Here is an 18,242-nt window from a genome sequence, read left to right on the forward strand (position 1 = left end):
TCTTCTGTAAAATTCTGCAAAATTACAGGTTACATTGTTATAATTAAATTTAATGTAAACTATAAAGACAAAATACAGTACATATTTTAACCATTTTTCCGTCTGAATATGCGACAAGAAATTTCAGAGAATTATTGAACATTTCAATAGGTACAATGTTGCAGTTGGAAAACAATAAAACATACTGAGAAAAGTCGGGATAGTATGCAAGTGTTGCATGAGAATCTAATTTTTATCGCAAGTCTTATAAGATATTCACATATCAATATTACAATATTGACTATTATAAAAAGCACTATGTATTTACATATCTTTTTGAATTCGAACCTGGGTTTCGTAATGAGGTGGGCTGGAAAGTTTATGGATTCGTATGTTGCGAAGCATTTGTATGTGTGCTTTGTTAGGCCAATTCTTGGGTATGCTTGTCAGGTTTGGACGCCCTTTCATGTTGTGGATGCTTCTCGTATTGAATCTGTTCAGAAGAAATTTTTGCATTTTGCTTTGGGGAGTTTGGGCTGGTTTGGTCCTTTTAGATTGCCGTCGTATGGGGCTAGGTTGATGTTGATCGATTTGCACTCCTTGAGGCACGTAGGGTTGCCGTTAACATAGTGTTTATCTATCAGCTCGTATCGGGGGCCACTGTGGCTCCTTCTTTGTTAGGTCAGGTTTCTATTAGAGATAACGTAAGGAATTTTGGGTCTGTTGAGTTGTACAATGTTTACTATCATTCTAGTGATTATGGTAAGAATGAGTCGGTAACCAGAATTTTGCGTTCTGTTAATTCTAATTCTTTGGTATTTGATCCTGCTATTAATAAGGGTATTCTTAAATTTAGACTTTTGTCTTTGTGTTATCTTAAAGACTTTTGACTTTTGTGACAAGTTATGCTCGTCATTTTATTTTACTTACCCTTTTGCTCTTCCCTCTTTTTCTCTCCCTTTCCCATAAATGATGACGCTGCTGCTTGATAACTGATAGTTGCATGGTGGCGACTAAATGATGTTTTTATTAGCGCCTGTTGGCGATATGCTTAATGCTTGATCTAAGCAATGGATGTCTGATATATTCAAAATGTTCGTGCACTATATAGGTACTTTATCCAAGCTAAGGCAGCTAATTGTGTTCTAGACTATACAATAACTATAGTGGTCAGCCTACTTTGCAAGGCGTTCAAAATTATGATACCTAATTGATGGACAAAATCCTTATTTATACAAGTTATTTCAGTTGTAATTAACTTTACCAAATATTTATTGAATATGCAAATTACATTAAAAAACGTATAATACCCTTTATCTATAAAGATATACGAAAATGAAAAACACACCTTAATTTTCAATGTAATTTTAAATATATTACATACATACATTCATACATATGTCCTTTATTTATTTTGAAATATTTTTATTAATTTATGTTTATAAATTGTCTGATTTCAAATATGTATATATCTTTATAAAAGATTAAAAAAAAAACTCATTATGAAAAAATGAGGTACAATTTGTATCGAAATAGCCTTATAAATTTATAAAATTTCTTAATCTACTTCTTGATTTTGGCACATCTTACATGTTCAATTTTTTTTTTTTTTGTTTTCATCTAACCACTAGCCATAATAATTTTTTGAAATATGCATATAATATGTATCTAAAACTTTATTTGAAACAGTAATAAAAGAAAAATGTTTTATTGAAACTTATTTCGTTAAAGAGACTCTCAGACACAAATTCATAGCACGTAAAATATTTTGTTAATTTAAAAAAAGAAACTGTTGAATTTAGTACATTGATCAACTGACTATTTTAAATAGTTTTCCACTATCACACAAAAATACCTAATTTTAATTTTATTTCTTAGGTATAGGTGATAATTTTCTATAGTTATTCAGTTTATATTAAAAGCTTTGTCTATTACAATGTTTAATCAAGACTAATTTATAATTAGTGAGACATTTAATTCTCAATTAAAAATTAAAAATATTAATAATAATGAGAATTTAAAAAAAAATATGTCGAATTTTAATTTTTTTTTTTTTTTGTTAAATAAAGAAAAACAACTTATTATCATTTTAACAGTTTATATACGTTTTGGATCTCTTAAAATCCTTTGTCTTTTAGCTGGTGGTTCTAAGAAATTTTCATCATCTGACATTAAATTATTTAAATTCATTAATTTACATGATTTTCTTATAATATCTGGATCCTTTAGCCATCTATGTGTTAAAACATAATTAATACTTGGTCTACGAAATGGATCAACTGTTAACATTTCAATAATGAATTTTTTAGCAGTTGATGAAACATTTTTCCATGATGGATGATTAAATTTGAAATCACCTCTTCTTATTTGCTCAGTAGCAGGTGTACCATAATCATCCGAAAATGGTAATGTTCCACTTAACATTGTAAATAAAACTACACCAAGACTCCAGATATCTACTTTTTCTGTATAAGAACCTCGACCACCGGTTAATAAAATTTCTGGTGCTACATATAATGGTGTTCCACATAATGTTCTTAATTCAGAATTTTTTCGTACATTTTTACTTAAACCAAAATCAGAAATTTTAAGTAAAGTTTCTTCGTCATCGGTTTCTAATAGAATATTGTCAGGTTTAAGATCCCGATGAGTTATACCTAAAAACAAAATGGAATTAATGTAAATTAATAATTTTTTTATTATAACATTTATTAAATTCTAATAATATTTGACTTTAAACATTTATTTACCATTTTCATGTAGGTATCTTACAGCATGGCACATTTGATAAAAAAATAATTTTGATATTTTTTCCGAAAGTCTTTTATTTTTAATTATCCTTGTTAATAAATCACCTCCTTTCATATATTCCAACACCATGTATACTGAATCAGCTTTATCTACAATATCATGCATTTTTACAACACATGGCTAGGAAAGAAAAAAAAATACAAATATGAAAAACTTTTGAATTTAACTAAAAATTCAAGTATAAATATTAAACAATCACAATTGAATTAAAACTTTTTGAAAATTATTCTTCTTACATGTTCTAAAGATTTCATGATTTTTACTTCATTCAAAACACGATTTGGATCATTTAAATTACATGAACGTGTTGATTCGGCTAATGGATTTTTTTGTACTATTTTCATGGCATATTCATCACATGTTCTTACATCATAAACTAAACGGACTGTTCCACAAGCACCAGATCCTAAATTTTTTCCAATATAATATTTATCACAAATTTCTTTTGGTAAGCCATTTGACTCATTTGGACTTAAGTCTTTAAATACGAAAACTAAAATATTTTTGAAATTTATTGAAAATGCAAACGTTTTTTTTTTAAATATATTCTATATATTAATCAACTGACCTTGATATTTAAAATATGACAATGCTATTATATCATCATGCTTTAAAATTCTCCTTTTATTCATTCCAATTCTCTCGCCATTAACAAAAGTACCATTTCTTGATAAATCCTGAAATTAAATCCATAATTATTAAGTATATGTATGCGTATTTCATGTTCGTATGTACATAAGAAATACATAATTATATAGATATTCTTTTATTTTATATAATATATTCTCAAATACAAAAACAAATTGCGATAGATCTCTACTTGCACGAAATACATAATATTTGCTAGGGATAGTTATTTTTACAAGAATTTTTTTTTTTTTTTGTGTTCATATTCTCATATAATCCTGTTTTAAGCCATTTTAACCTCGTATTTTATATGTATAATATGATATCCGTGTATGTATGTGTTTGGATCTATTTATAAAAACTTAGTTCCCAAATTAATAAAGTAAACAAAAGGTCAATAAACAAAATGGCAATGATAAATCTTTTCCTAATTTAAACAGGTAGGTAGGTAGATACGTACCTGGCTACCTATTTTAGGTCAAATTACATTTTAGATACATTTATATATATGTACATACATAGGCACATTAAAAAAAATATGAAAAAAATTTGTATACTTTTTTTTACCTGAATATAAACTGGATTTAAGCCAGCTGGAAGATTTCGACTAATAGAAAAATGTTCTTTTGACATTCTACAAAGATGTTTATGCTCAATATCATCTTCTTTTAAAACGAGATCATTGGTTTCTGCCCGTCCAACACAAAACTTTTCTTTACACAAATCTGTTGAAAAAATTTTTTTTAAAATTTAAGGCCCTAAATTTGAAAATTAAAAATATATTTCTACTAATTGGATGAGACGTGTTATTTAACATTACCGAAAGAACCTGATTTATTCATTAGTAGAAATTTATGAGCTCGCATACCAAGATTTTTTATTTTCGCCTTCTTTGAATACAATTGGCCCCATACAACATGAATTGGTTGAGATTCAATTTGTGACCATACATAAGATGCTTGAGTTTGAGTTTCACCGATTCCTCCAACTGCTGCTTGTGATGATATATTTTCGTCTTTTACTGCTTGCATTTTTACATTGGGATTTATTTTACATACATATATTTTATTTGTAATATAATTTTAAATTTGCAATTTTATTTAAATATACAGAAAAATTCTACATTAGTTGTCAAAATGTTTAAAGAACAACACATAAATTATTCGCGTTATTTTATTTTTTTTAAAAACACAAAAAATATATGATTACGTTTAGAGAAACAAAATTTCAATATATTTTGTATTTTAATATTGAAATAAAAATTATAATTTTAAATATTCAAACAAAAAAACAAAAGAAGAAACGAAACGCGCGTATTTGATGTTGCAAAGTAGATAATTTTTTTAAGAGTATTGCCAAATCAAATTAATAATGATATTCGAAATTGGTTTAAAGCATGTGTTTTGGCGCAAGTTGAATTTGAACAAATTTGTTTTTGTTAATGTGAATTTTCTCTTAACATTTTCTCTCGAAAGCACAAATGAAAACAAATTAAAAGATTTTCAAATTTCAATGCTCTTAAATTAGAGCATTGATAGCTCTAATTTAAGAGCATAACCCTCAGACAGACACGCAGTTTTTAGTGTTGCAATTACTTGATCGAAAAATCGTTGAGTGCATACCTAATAACTAAACTTTTCAATTTAAATTAATTACTTTAACTTGAAATTGTAATCAGTTTGTAAAAAATTACGAACTGTTTGATTGTTTATTTGCAAGCGATCATACAATTGTATGTATGAGCGCTTGAATATAAACCTACAGAACACAAATAAGCAATCAAACAGTTGCAAAACTAAAAATTGCATGTCTGTCAAAGCTCTAAATATTTAATTGACATTAACTATAATTAGTTATGTTTTACTCATATACCGGAAAAAATCGTTCTATTTATAAACTACGCATATAAGCACATGAGTAGTTTGAACACGTAAATAAAACACCAATAATACTGCAATAATTTTAAAAAGTTCATCTAAAATCATACTTTTTTATTGATTAATTATAATTTTTAATAACTTAAAAAAAAAAATAACTTTTATTGCGGCAGTACTGAGTTTATTGCGTTTTAGTTGTTTTATTTTTAGTTGTTTTGAAGTCACCCCTGTTTCTTTCTATTCCTATCATTTCAATTTCCAAATGTTTTAAGTAATTTTAAGATAGTAAAGTGTTAATACGTATATTAGCGTTTCCGTTGTAATCGAATTCTTTAGAAAGTTTGTAATTATTTAGAAAAAAAGTGAATTTTGTGATATCGGTAATGAACCAAATAATGTAAAGAACTTATTTGTATGTATTAAGAAAAAGCAAATATGTCAATCACTTTTCATATTGTAATTAAGAATAATGTTCTGAAAGTTCTAAAATATTTTGCGTTTCAATATTTCTAAAGAAGTTCAGTAATATTATAACGATATATTAATGACAAAATCTGGGATTTAATCTAAGTTTGATCAAAGTCATTGATGAACCACGATATTAGAGTTTGTCTAATGGAAAATATATAATAAAAATTATTAGACTTATTATCAGATTTTTTTATATAAAAAATATTGCCACAATTAATACAAGTAAGCATAAAGACATCATATCTTTAATTTCTAAATGTGTAGTGTATTAAATTTTTATAATTATGATTTTATTTTAAAAATTTTCAAACATTTAAAGAAAGCATTTAATTGCTGTAAAATATTAATAATAATTGAGATACTGTTATATAAATGCTACTTATATCCTTCAAAATACATTTGACACAAAAGTTTACGCACTGTGTAGACATAGCTTTAATAGCTCTATATCGCTGTCACTTAGTATTATTTGCTTGCAGTTGTATTTGTCAATGTCATTAATTGACAAAATTACAGAAGCAAAGCAAAGCAACATATTTAACATGGTTTTACCGGCATCAGTTTTTTAAATAAAGTTTCTAATATTGCTTTCTGTAATATATAATTTTAAAACCAGCAATTCATTACAATAATTTCTTGAAGTTGTAATTATAATAAAAAAAATTTAATTTACTGGAAAGGAGGACTCAAATACAATACAAGATGGTGAGTACCAATATGTTATGGTTTGAAGAAAACTACAAATAAAATAATTGCAAGAATTTATCATCAATTAAAAACTTAAATGTACTTTTCGTTAAAATTACAAATATATATCGGTAGAAAAATTTCTGATTAAGGCTACATAGCGGAATAGCAAATTCATACTGAAGTGAAATTTTTAAATGGTGATAAGTTAAAAATGATAAATAAGTTGGAAGATTACAATATTTGGCAGTTCACTGTAGCAAAGCAAATTGATATAATGTACACATAAAATGCTTTAAATTGTAAACAGACTTATAAAATGTAAAATAACATGATTAAAAAATTTTAAACTCAAATTTTACAGAATATAATATTTTAAACGTTTATAGATTCTAACCTTAAATTAAATTAATTTTAATTTGTTGATATCCTAAGATTTAAAGTACATACATGTAATATGTATTTATTTTCAGACTATTGGGAAGAATAATAAAATGATTCAACACCTTAATTATAGGGTGAGAATCGTATTACAGGACTCTCGTACATTTATTGGAACATTCAAAGCATTCGATAAGCATATGAATTTAATATTAGGAGACTGTGAAGAGTTTCGTAAAATTCGTTCAAAAAATACAAAATTGCCTGAGCGCGAAGAGAAACGAGTTTTAGGATTTGTATTATTACGTGGCGAAAATATAGTTTCACTAACAGTTGAAGGACCACCCCCACCAGAAGAGGGATTGCCTCGTGTTCCAATCCCAGGCGCTGCACCAGGGCCAGGTGTAGCACGTGTTGCTGGTCGTGGTATACCAGCAAATGTTTCAAGTGTTCCAGCTGGTCTTCAAGGACCTGTTAGAGGAGTAGGAGGCCCATCACAGCAACATATGGCACCCGGTAGAGGTGCACCACCGATGAGACCACCTGGTATGATACCACCTCCTGGGATGATGCCAGGAATTGTACGTATTAATATAAAATCTCTATACATATGTATTCTTGAATGAATTTGAATTTAACTGTTTGTTGTTTTTTGATAGCCGCCAATACCTGCAGGAATGGGTCGTGGTGGTCCGCCACCAATGAGAGGACCACCCCCTGGAATGATGAGAGGCGCCCCTCCACCTGGTCGAGGTGGCTATTAATTTTTAAGACTAGCTTTCATTATTTTACCGTATTGTAAAATGGATTGTAATTGATTTTTCAAATATTAGTATAAAAATTTTACATAAATGTATTCTGAAATAAAAATCTTGAATATGAAAAAAAACTGATTGTGTTTTAACAGTTTTTAACGTTTTGATACTTGATTCCCTATTGTTTAGCTTCTAAGAATGAATATAAAAGGCTTGAAATTCAAATTACAAAAGAATTTTATGCTAGGAAAACAATATTGTTTATTTTTTAATATTTTAGATTGGAATGTATTTATAATACTTTAACGAAATTAAAAAAAAAAAAGAATTTTCTATAGAATTCAATATAGTTGGCAAAATAAGTATGTAATATCTTAGTCTTCGTTTACGCTACTATTTATCTTAATGATAAGCAAAATATGATTATATCACTAAATTTGAGCTTTCATCATTTTGATTTGATAATTGATTCCGTCTTTTTCCATTACACACTGTTGTTAACAAAACAACCATCCCAAGTACAGCTGCTAATCCACAACCATAAGCTAATATACTTTTATAGTATTGAGGACATTGTGTTCGATCCTTACATTTTAAACTTTCAATTATCACAATAACAATACCTGTAATAAATTTATCGGCAAATGTAACCACAGAATATATAAATCCTCCTTGATAAACATGTCGGCCAATCATTTCTGCAATGATACAAATACTACTGATCATAGTAATTGAACTTCCAGCTCCGAATAGCATAGCTACTGAATATAACATATATGGAGTTATGTCCGTAGAATGTGCTAAAGCAATCCATATACAGGCACCCAATCCAATAACAGATCCAATTAAAAATGAAAGACGGTTTCCAAGTTGATTATTATATTGTTTTAGTATAACCGAAGTCAAAAATGAAGATAGAAATGATGCTAACGGTACTGTAGCCAAATGTTCTACACCAATTTTGTTAACAATATCTTTAATTGTAAATAGAACTGGAGTCATTGGGGTAAGAAAACCATTATTTAGGTCATTAATTTTTATAGTACTGTTTCCAGTAGGTAAAAATGGTCCAATATCTGTTGAATTTGTTGGATCCCAAGCTCTTTCGTCCAACCATAATGGTAAGTAAATCATTGATGTTGTCATAAATAATCTTGCAAATACATAAAGAAATCCATTCTGATATAAAGCTTTTGTTTTAAAGAAATTGATTCGAACTAATGGTGGTTTTCTAAAAAAAAATTAATTATTTAGATAATTCTAAATTTCTTATAAAATTATTATGATACCTTAATTTACTAGGATCTGCTTGTGAAGTAGAGGGGGAAATAACATTATCATCTTCACCACTATTTTCTCCCACAGTAATTGTGGAACTTGATTCATTGACAGATTTTCTACGATTTACATCTGTGTTAACGTCTTGATTTTCTTCTGCAATAAGATTTGAAGAACATAATCTTCGTTTTTCGTATCCACTTAAAGCCAACGAAAAATGAAATAATACGGTCATTGTTGTACCAATCAATGTTAATATTAATGAAATATCTCTAAACCGGAAAGCATCATTTGGCCCAATATTATCTCCATTAGTTTTACCACTATGAGATCTAAGCATACACCATGTTATAACATAAACAATTACACTTGAACAAACTGAACCAGCATATCTAACTGATGTTAAGTCAGATCGATCTTTTTGTGTTAATGACATTTCAGAAATTAAAGCAAAATGTGTTATTTGTACACAAGCCCATGCGAATTGAAATAATATTATAAATATTCCAAAATATAGTGCTGGCCACCATTTTGGTGCAGTTGAACAATATGGACATAAAGAAAATATCATTGGAAATGATAAAAATACTAAAATTGTACCGGCAATATGCCATTGTCGTTTTGTTCCAAAACGATCAGTAAGTAAACCTATTATTGGTGTTGCTAAAGCATCACCAACTTGTCCTATCATAACTAATGCACCAGCTTCAACTGCTGGTAATAATAGTGCAGCTTGCATAAATAATAATGTATAGCTAAACCATACACCTGCACACAAATCATTATAAACATGACCTAATCCAAATCCAACTTTTTGAAAAAAACTTAAAGTTGAACGTTGATCATCAGAGCTAGATAAATCACGATTATTATTCCTGAAATTAAAATTTTATTAAGTAAATCAAATAGATATTAGTCATATTATATTTTACTCACCTCCGTTGACTATTTGTTGATTCTAATGATGCTGAGGAACCGTAATTACGACGGCGATGTTCCGTTTCTGATTGTTGATCACCCAATAAAGGTGAATTTATATTTTCTTGTGACATATTTTTTGTATGCTGGCCACTTCAAATTCGATTAACAATATTAATAAAGACTATATAAGAATAAAGAAACAGAAATTCAGGATTTATCAATAAACAGTGTAAAAACAATAAAGAAATGACTAATAAAAACAAGAAAAAACGCAAACATTGCGAAATATTAATTATAAACCGATCGTTTATACATTTTTTGTTTATGAATAAAAAAAAATTAATTACTCACTTTTAAATAATCAACATTAATTCATGTTGCGAGTAAGCAAAATTTTTTGAATGATGCTCTGCACCATATAAAATCAAATTTGGGTTATTTTTATTAATCACTTTCACATATGAAGTAATATGAGTACCAAAAACTATTTGCATATTCTAAAGTTTCAATTGTAAAATCTTATCAACACTTTTCCTTTTAATAAATTTTCTTATCACAGACTCTTGATTTTGTATTTATCGTCCAATTCAATATTTACATTTCCTCGCTTAAAAAACAATGAATCAAAATCACATCTGTTCTTTATTTATCTGCAATGAGATTTACAAGTATTTTTATTTTTTACTTTTTAAATATAAAATTTATAATTAAATCTGAACGTAAATTTGAATGTAAATTTGCGTTTAATTTTCAACCTCACTGTTATTACATTTAAAATAAATTCAGATTTAAATATATATTTATTTCGTTTAAATTAAAAATACAAAATATTGATATTAATAACGTAATTTACATGAAATTTATGTAGTCGTGTAAATCGTGTATCTTTCCTTTTTATTTAGAAATTTTTGCTGAACTGTCAAAATATTAGGGGTAAGTATTCTTTCAATAAACTTTCAATAATTATATTGAAAGAAGAAAATTGAAACACAATAATATTATTGAAGTAAGTAACAGTGACATCTATTGAGTATTTTGTGTGTAAACTAAACATTTTATATACGAAATTTTAAATATTACGGTATTTTTTTTTTTAAATTTTCATTTAACTTAAATTTTACGATATTTTAAACTTTTTATTTTTTAGAAGAACTTGTTAATTCTTAGAAGAAATTTTGTTTTTCAATAGTAAAATGCATAAATATAAATTTGATTATGGTAAAATTTTTCAAAATAAAAAGTTAAAATCATTTAAACACGGATAAATAACGGTAAATAAATTTTTGCTATCATGTATTACCAACCAGAAATTTAGAATTTTTTAGTGTATATACTTACATAAAGAAGAAAGCTGAGACGAATGTAAGTTATTTGCATGCTTTTGCAAATAGTATTGCATGTGATTCAAGAAGTTCAATTCTATAATCAAATAAGATGTAAAATTTAAAATTACATACTTATAAAGATCGTTCAGAGTAGAATCTCTAGAATGGATTATAAAAATTGTACATATGTATACATGTAATTATTGTAAACATAAACCAATTTATACAAATTGATAAATGTTTTGTATCCAAAATAATTTTTTAAAAATTTTTATCCTAAAAATTAGCACATTTAAGCACTTGTTGAGTGCCATTTCTTATTACTAGCATTAAGTTTATAACGAGTGGGCCCCGCCCGCTACTTAAAAATACAAAAAAACAAATGGTTTGAGACGATTTTACAAAGGTATGCTTCATATATTATCTACTTTAATTTTGCATTTCAAATACTTAGAAATATTTATTTATACATTATAATATATTAGGGGTAAATTAATTTTCGGCTATGGAGCAACATGCGACTCTTTGAAGCATTATTTTTTTACTCAAACTCCCTTTTTTTTGTTCCTTTTTCAGTTTTTTGACTCAAGACCAATATGGAATTTGAAATGGTTTCATTCTGACGCGATTACTGATATTGTACTCTACAAGAAATTATTTTCTGTCACATATTTTGCTACGAATATTATTTTTAATTTGGGATTTTTAATAAATATTGATTTATTATATTGAAATATTGGCTCGGACTATCAAAGTGGTATATTGATCAACTCCCCTTAAATATAATGAGAATAAATTATGTAGCATAAAATATAGTGACTGATCTTTTTCGCTTCATTATGCAATTAGTGTTACCAAGGTTATAAAGATTTAAATAATAAAAATATTTTTAATAAATTATTTTTATCGAAATGTTTTATTTTAAATTTTTCCGTATAAAGATTTTTTTTTTTTTGGTTATTTTCAATATTTGTTTATTTTTAAATATAATTTTTTAATAATAATTTTTATATGCCGTCATATGTCCATTATTATTACTAATTTTATGTATGTATGTATATAAAGTTACAAATATATTTGTTTTTGGTTTTATATTTTATGTATGTAGGCAAAATATTTACGTTTTGTTTTTTTTTTTTTTTTTGTTTTTTGCTTCTTAATTTTTAAAACTTGATTTATTTTTATTATTAATTCTTTTTTCTTCTACATTTTGATAACAGAGAATAAAATATTAAAAAAAACATTACGAAAACAATTTTAAACACAAAATCTGTTTTATACAGTTATAATTACTGTTAAAATCAAAATTCAATATGGAATTTCAGAATTATGATTTCAATATGGCCGTTGCTAATTTATTATAGAAAAAGTGAATAAATTAATAAAAATAGTTTAATTATTAAATTTTAATAAAAATATTAAAAATAATTAATTATTTGGAATTAATTATAATAAAAAATTAAATAAAACTTTTCAACAATATCAAAAATAAAATTTTGAAATTTCTTCTAAATAAAATGTTTTCGTATTTTTTTTTTATTATTTCTAAAATCCTAAACATTAGCTAAAATATGGGATTTTTTTAATTTAAAAAGATATTGTTTTTTCAATATTTTATAAAATAATTAATTTAGTTTATTTTTTTTTTCATTTTATTATTATATTTCTTATTAGTCTATATAATTAAAAATTTTAAAATTATAATTTGAGTATTTTAATATTTCTTATTTCTTTTTTAATAATGGATGAATTTTTTGCTATTTTTAAAATATTTTTTTATTTTTGTTTGATTATTTTATAAATAAATTCTTTTGAAATATTTGAATTGATTGAATTATATATGTATATGAAATAATTATTTTTTATATTAAATTTTTTTTTTTAAATTTAATTAAATATTAAAATATTTTTTTGCGTTATTTTTTGAATAAAAAATTAATTAACAATTGGGTTTTAAAATTTTAACTCAAATTTTAAATATTATTTGTAAAATAACTGATGTAAAAAGAAAATTAATTTTAAATAAATATAAAAATAAATTAACAAAATTTTAATTGAATAATTTAATAAGATATGGAGCAGGTTGCCAGATGGTAAAATTATTTGTAGTTTAAAAATTAAAATAGTAATGAATATAATTTGTTACTCTTTCAATTATTTAAAATACATAGTGTACAGAAAATTGTATATCAGAAAATAGAAAAAAAATGCCAGTTATTATAAGTTTATTAAATTTGAAATGAATTAAAAATATTTTTTTAATTTTCATTTATCATAATTTTAAATTGAAATTAAATTTAATAATATGTTATTGAATATCAAATGTTCTCGTAATTTCAAATATGTTACACTCTGTGACACAATTTATAAACACTATATCACTGTAGAGTATAAGTACATTAAAAAAATATAGTATGTAGTTACCAATATTATCGAGTATTTTAAAGAAGTTGTTAGTTTTTCTGATAATTCAATGAAATTATTTTAATTTTAAATGAATTTTTTTCCATTGGCATGAAAATTTTCTTCAAATCACTTCCTAAAAACTAATTCTGTTAATATAATATACTGTGTTGCTACACAATTGAACTAAACAGTTAATAATTTGAAATTTGTATTTAATGTAAATAAAATGCAAAATGTAATTTTGAAATCAAGGTATTTTAAATTAATTAATTACCTTAAATTAATTGAAAATAAGATCTTTATAACAGATATTAAAAATTTATTCTATATTGCTATTAAATTAATAATAAATATATTTAAGATTAAAATTTTTCGAAATTATGTTTGACAATTAGTGCAATTCTGTGTTGTAAACTAAATAAATTTTAGTTTGAGCTTGTTTGAAAGTGATTGATAGTATGCGAATTAATACAAAATATTTTTTTTTTGTATTATATTGATTCATCTGTTTGTCGATTGATCTTCATAATGTTTGAAATGTAATATTGATTAGTAGTGCCACATTTTTTAAAAAATCTGACTGAAAAATTAATAATAAGTATGGGAACCATTTTTGTTTTATTGCTTTCAACTGAAAAATCAATTAAAAATTAATAAAAATTAAAAACACAAAAATTTAATAATTTTAAAATAAATCTTTAATCATTTTTTATAAATTAAAATTTTTAATTATTTTTTTATTTATTTTTTTTTTTGTTTGAATATAATTTGTGAAATTTTTAATATGAAAATCACATACAAAAATTTTTTTTTTATTACATACTTTTTTTATTTTTTTTTTTTTTCTTGAAATAATATTAAATTTTTATATTATTACATGTATTTTTATTAATAATAATAATTGTTTTTAATTATATTATTATAATCATAGAGAATTTTATAAATCAATATTGTAGGTTATGAGCACAAAATTGGATTCGTAGAATTTTTCATTGTAATATTAAGTTTTAATTGAAAGCTGACTGTAATATGCACTGAAAAAAATTATATGCAAAAAGTTATTTAAAACACTTTTAAAAATCAAAATTATTCCTTATTAATTTGTGGGTGGAAAAATTATTTTTTTTTAATTTGATTCTATTATCTGGGAAAATATAGAAATTAATTTGTTTGTAAGAAAAGTTTACAAATAAATTTGAGAATATGATTAAATGTTGAAAATATTATTATAGGGACGTCATTAATTATTGATCATCTCCGTATGTTTGGCTATATTTGGATTTAACAAACATTTGAGATTAATTTAAGAAGTATTGAACTATTAATACTTGTTCTAAAAGAAAATTTATTATAATAAATTTAATTAATGTATTCGAAATAAACTTCATTTACTAATAACTTACTACATACAGCAAAAATGGTGTTGCACTTTTTTTTATCTGTATATACTCGTAATTTAATTAATGAGAAATTCATTATTTTTAAATTTAGTTTATTTCAAAAAATTTATGCATAAAATTTTTTTCAGTGATACCTTAAAGCTTTAACAAAATATTTTAAAAATAACAAAATCAAACAAATAAATAAAAAAAAATATAAATTAAATAATTATTTTTTCTATTTAAAAAAAAAAATTTTTTTTTTTGTCAATTTTAATTTAAATTTTTAAACAATTTTTATAACATTTTTCAAAGAATTTTTCAAAATTTTTCAATTTAATAATAATAATAATTTATGATAATAAATTTTGTATAATAAAAATTTTGATTCAAACTTAATTTAAGTAAAAAAATACAAGTTAACAATTATTTAAAAAAAAAAAAATATTATTATTGGCGAAAATATAAAATTAATTTAATTTTTTACTAGGTAATAAAAAATCCAAATTTAAATCGATAAAAAGAAAAGAAGTACAGAAAAAATTGATTTAAATAAATTTTTATTTAATTTTATTATAAGATATAAGATAAAAGATAAGTACTAGATAATTAAAATTGTTTAATTTCAATAATTAAAAAAATTCTTTGTTCTTTTCTTTATAAATTTTAAAACGAAAAGGTTAAAAATTTATTTGCGATTGTGATTTTAAAATTTTCTAATTGAAATCGATTTATAATGCAAAAAATCGAATTAATTTGTAATTTTGCTCTCTCTCTCTTCTCTTCGCTCTCAGTAATATTTTCAATTTAAAAAATGTACTAATTAAAAATTTAATTTTTCGAAATTCAATTTAATGAAAGTATTTATAATTAATTGTATTAATTTAATAATTAATCGAAAAAAGAAAAATTAAAAATTAATCGATTTAATTGCGCAAAAATTTTAATATCGAAACATAAAATCTTGACATTTTAAAATAATTTTCTAATTTTATTTTGTATTTTATTTTGAAAATATAGATGGCGTATATGTTTTACATTTATTTCCTTTACAATGCCAAATTATTTATAAAGTAATTTTTTTTTTAAATTGTTACAAAAGAATTCTTATATATATATATATATATATATATATATTTTGTTGTCCATTTTATTTGTTTGTTTGTTTTGTTAATATATGTTTTGTATGTGTTTCTTAAATACTAATAATAATTTTTATATTAATTTATTTTTGATGAATTTTTGTTCTCATATTAAATTAAAAATATTATATTTTTAATTAATTTGTTATATATCGTAAAATATACATATACTTATGAATGCATATAAATATATATATATATAATTTATTTTATGCTTAATTTTTAATGTTAATTTGTGTTAATTTTCTTTTATCTTTAAGTTCTATAATAATCCAATCTTATTTTCGAAACAGTCTTTGATAAAGAACAATTTATTTTTCTTTTTTATTTGTTTTTTTTTTTTCTTCTTTTTGCTATTAAAATTTTTAATATTTTTATATACATATATATATATAATATTATTATGTATTTTATTAAAAAATATTGATATTTATGAATTATATAATCAAAACAATTAAACAAATCTAATAAGAACATTTTATAACTTCGAATTTTTTCTTGTTTTCGAATAGAATAGTATTTACGCGATTAAATTTTTCATAATGTCATTTTTGTATACTATTTTTAAAAATTCAAATTTTCGCATGAATTTAAGAAAATTCGACATTTCTTAATTTGCAAATTCGATTTAAATAGTTTTGACAATATATACAAGTATAAATTAATTACATAAAATATTAAAATTTACATTAATTAATTTTAATTAATAATACAATAATATTAAAATAAATTGTGTAATTAAATAAAATTTGAAATTCTATTTTTTTTTTTTGAAAATGTAAAGAATGCCGAATAAATAAATTAAATAGGTAAATTAAAATAAATTTTATTTTTATTATGTATTCTTTTTACGGTAGGCTCGTCACCTACCTAGTAAACTCAATGACGTAAGAAGCTGGTGTAAACCGCTATCTAAAATAACGTGCACCAGCCCTATGCTCCTACCAGGAACGAAGTAGGAATTAAAAATATATTCCATTAATTTAGTTTTTAAAATATTTCACAATTGTTATTAATATGTTTTTAATATTGTTATTGTTATAAATGTTTAATTAATTATTTTCCTTAATGGTGGTAATTTTAGAATTATTTAAGTTAAGAGTTTTTATTTTAATTAAATTTTTTTTTTAAAATTCAATTTATTTGCCCATCATTTTTATGAAGGCACATTTGAATAATTTTTGAATAAATTGTATTTATTTATTTGTTAATTTGATTAGTTTGATATTTTTGATATATTATTAATATGATATTAATTATACAATTTATTAAAGAATATAAAAATTAATGAAAGAAAACGAAAACACTTATAATTTGAATGACATTTTTATTTTGTATGGCAATGATTTTTTAATTCACAATTCCAGTGTGCATTTTGTCATATATGACATTAGAAGTCATGTTTGAAAATTTTTTTAAATTACTTTACAAATATTTTAGAATATTTTTTTTTGTAAATTTACAATTAAAAATACGTTAATATAGCAAAAGAAGATTTATAATAGGTGATTAAATAAGAAATTCAGTAAGGATATTGTTTTGCATGTATGATGAATACGGTTTTATTGGTCTTTAAATAATTGATTTGTATATTAATTAATTTTTAATTTTTAGGTATTCAAATTACAATCTTTTGGATTTTGAAGATTTCAAGAATATATTTGAATATAATTTCAAGAAATTGAGGATTTTCGTATATTTAATTTAAATTATATTCAAAGTGATAATTTCATATTTATGAGTCGCTGCATTAAAAATAAATTTTTGTATTTTTTTTTTCCAAGCTGTTCAAGTTTCACACATTTCTTTATTTAATATTTTATTGTAAATGGTGGCCACTAATTTTGAATATTAGAGAAGTAGAAATTCTCTTTACACTTTTATCATTATTTTATATATGCATATATCGGGGAGTAATAGGTTTTTTTTATTATGAGTTTTTATATAGTTTACTTTTGTATCATTTATTATTTTCAAAAATTTATAGATCTATTTCAAAATTACTTTATTATGGGATTTAGATTGATAAATTTTTGAAAGTGTTTTTTAATTATAATTGTAATTTCAATTTTTATAATTTTTTTTAGTTTAATGGTCTATTCTGCTGCAGGTGTTAATCTAATAATATGTTGGAGGTGATTGTTCTGTCTATGAAGTTTTTATTTTATATATGGCGTTGGTATAAGTTCTTTTACATTTTTAA

At 23.4% G+C, this 18,242-nt stretch overlaps 3 protein-coding genes across 4 annotated transcripts; 1 reads left to right on the forward strand and 2 right to left on the reverse strand.

Annotated features, from left to right (window-relative positions):
* Positions 1-1,394: 1,394 nt before the first annotated feature.
* LOC129618600 (ovarian-specific serine/threonine-protein kinase Lok) lies at positions 1,395-4,706 on the reverse strand. The gene is made up of 6 exons (XM_055533443.1): positions 4,286-4,706; positions 3,985-4,142; positions 3,359-3,467; positions 3,027-3,283; positions 2,730-2,910; positions 1,395-2,636 (listed from the first exon to the last, which is right to left on the reverse strand). Exons 1-6 carry the CDS (start codon positions 4,446-4,448, stop codon positions 2,077-2,079), a joined length of 1,428 nt encoding a protein of 475 aa, XP_055389418.1. The 5' UTR covers positions 4,449-4,706; the 3' UTR covers positions 1,395-2,076.
* A 1,578-nt stretch (positions 4,707-6,284) lies between these two features.
* On the forward strand, positions 6,285-7,722 carry LOC129618564 (small nuclear ribonucleoprotein-associated protein B). Its single transcript, XM_055533382.1, has 3 exons — positions 6,285-6,470; positions 6,926-7,414; positions 7,493-7,722. Exons 1-3 carry the CDS (start codon positions 6,468-6,470, stop codon positions 7,595-7,597), a joined length of 597 nt encoding a protein of 198 aa, XP_055389357.1. The 5' UTR covers positions 6,285-6,467; the 3' UTR covers positions 7,598-7,722.
* A 110-nt stretch (positions 7,723-7,832) lies between these two features.
* LOC129618563 (major facilitator superfamily domain-containing protein 12-like) lies at positions 7,833-10,697 on the reverse strand. 2 transcript variants are annotated; one of them, XM_055533380.1, is made up of 5 exons: positions 10,641-10,697; positions 10,266-10,437; positions 9,803-9,968; positions 8,878-9,741; positions 7,833-8,819 (listed from the first exon to the last, which is right to left on the reverse strand). In XM_055533380.1, exons 3-5 carry the CDS (start codon positions 9,916-9,918, stop codon positions 8,012-8,014), a joined length of 1,788 nt encoding a protein of 595 aa, XP_055389355.1. In that variant the 5' UTR covers positions 9,919-9,968; positions 10,266-10,437; positions 10,641-10,697; the 3' UTR covers positions 7,833-8,011. The 2 variants fall into 2 exon arrangements, with proteins under 2 accessions (XP_055389355.1, XP_055389354.1); XM_055533379.1 differs by having other exon boundaries at positions 10,139-10,437.
* Between the last annotated feature and the right edge of the window lie 7,545 nt (positions 10,698-18,242).

Source organism: Condylostylus longicornis, unplaced genomic scaffold (assembly GCF_029603195.1).
Source record: "Condylostylus longicornis isolate FDR11 unplaced genomic scaffold, ASM2960319v2 ptg000009l, whole genome shotgun sequence".
NCBI classification, from domain to species: Eukaryota; Metazoa; Arthropoda; class Insecta; order Diptera; family Dolichopodidae; genus Condylostylus; species Condylostylus longicornis.

What these genes read in the sequence shown, in the direction of transcription:
- LOC129618564 (XM_055533382.1), top strand. An exon ending in CTGGGATGATGCCAGGAATT is followed by an intron (nt 7,415 to 7,492) that starts GTACGTATTAAT and finishes GTTTTTTGATAG; the next exon opens with CCGCCAATACCTGCAGGAAT.
- LOC129618563 (XM_055533380.1), bottom strand. Translation starts at nt 9,918, where the DNA reads ATGTCACAAGAAAATATAAATTCACCTTTATTGGGTGATCAACAATCA. An exon ending in TCAACAAATAGTCAACGGAG is followed by an intron (nt 9,742 to 9,802) that starts GTGAGTAAAATA and finishes TTTTAATTTCAG; the next exon opens with GAATAATAATCGTGATTTAT. An exon ending in GCAGATCCTAGTAAATTAAG is followed by an intron (nt 8,820 to 8,877) that starts GTATCATAATAA and finishes ATTTTTTTTTAG; the next exon opens with AAAACCACCATTAGTTCGAA.
- LOC129618600 (XM_055533443.1), bottom strand. Translation starts at nt 4,448, where the DNA reads ATGCAAGCAGTAAAAGACGAAAATATATCATCACAAGCAGCAGTTGGA. An exon ending in GGCGAAAATAAAAAATCTTG is followed by an intron (nt 4,143 to 4,285) that starts GTATGCGAGCTC and finishes TTTTTTCAACAG; the next exon opens with ATTTGTGTAAAGAAAAGTTT. An exon ending in GTCATATTTTAAATATCAAG is followed by an intron (nt 3,284 to 3,358) that starts GTCAGTTGATTA and finishes AAAATATTTTAG; the next exon opens with TTTTCGTATTTAAAGACTTA.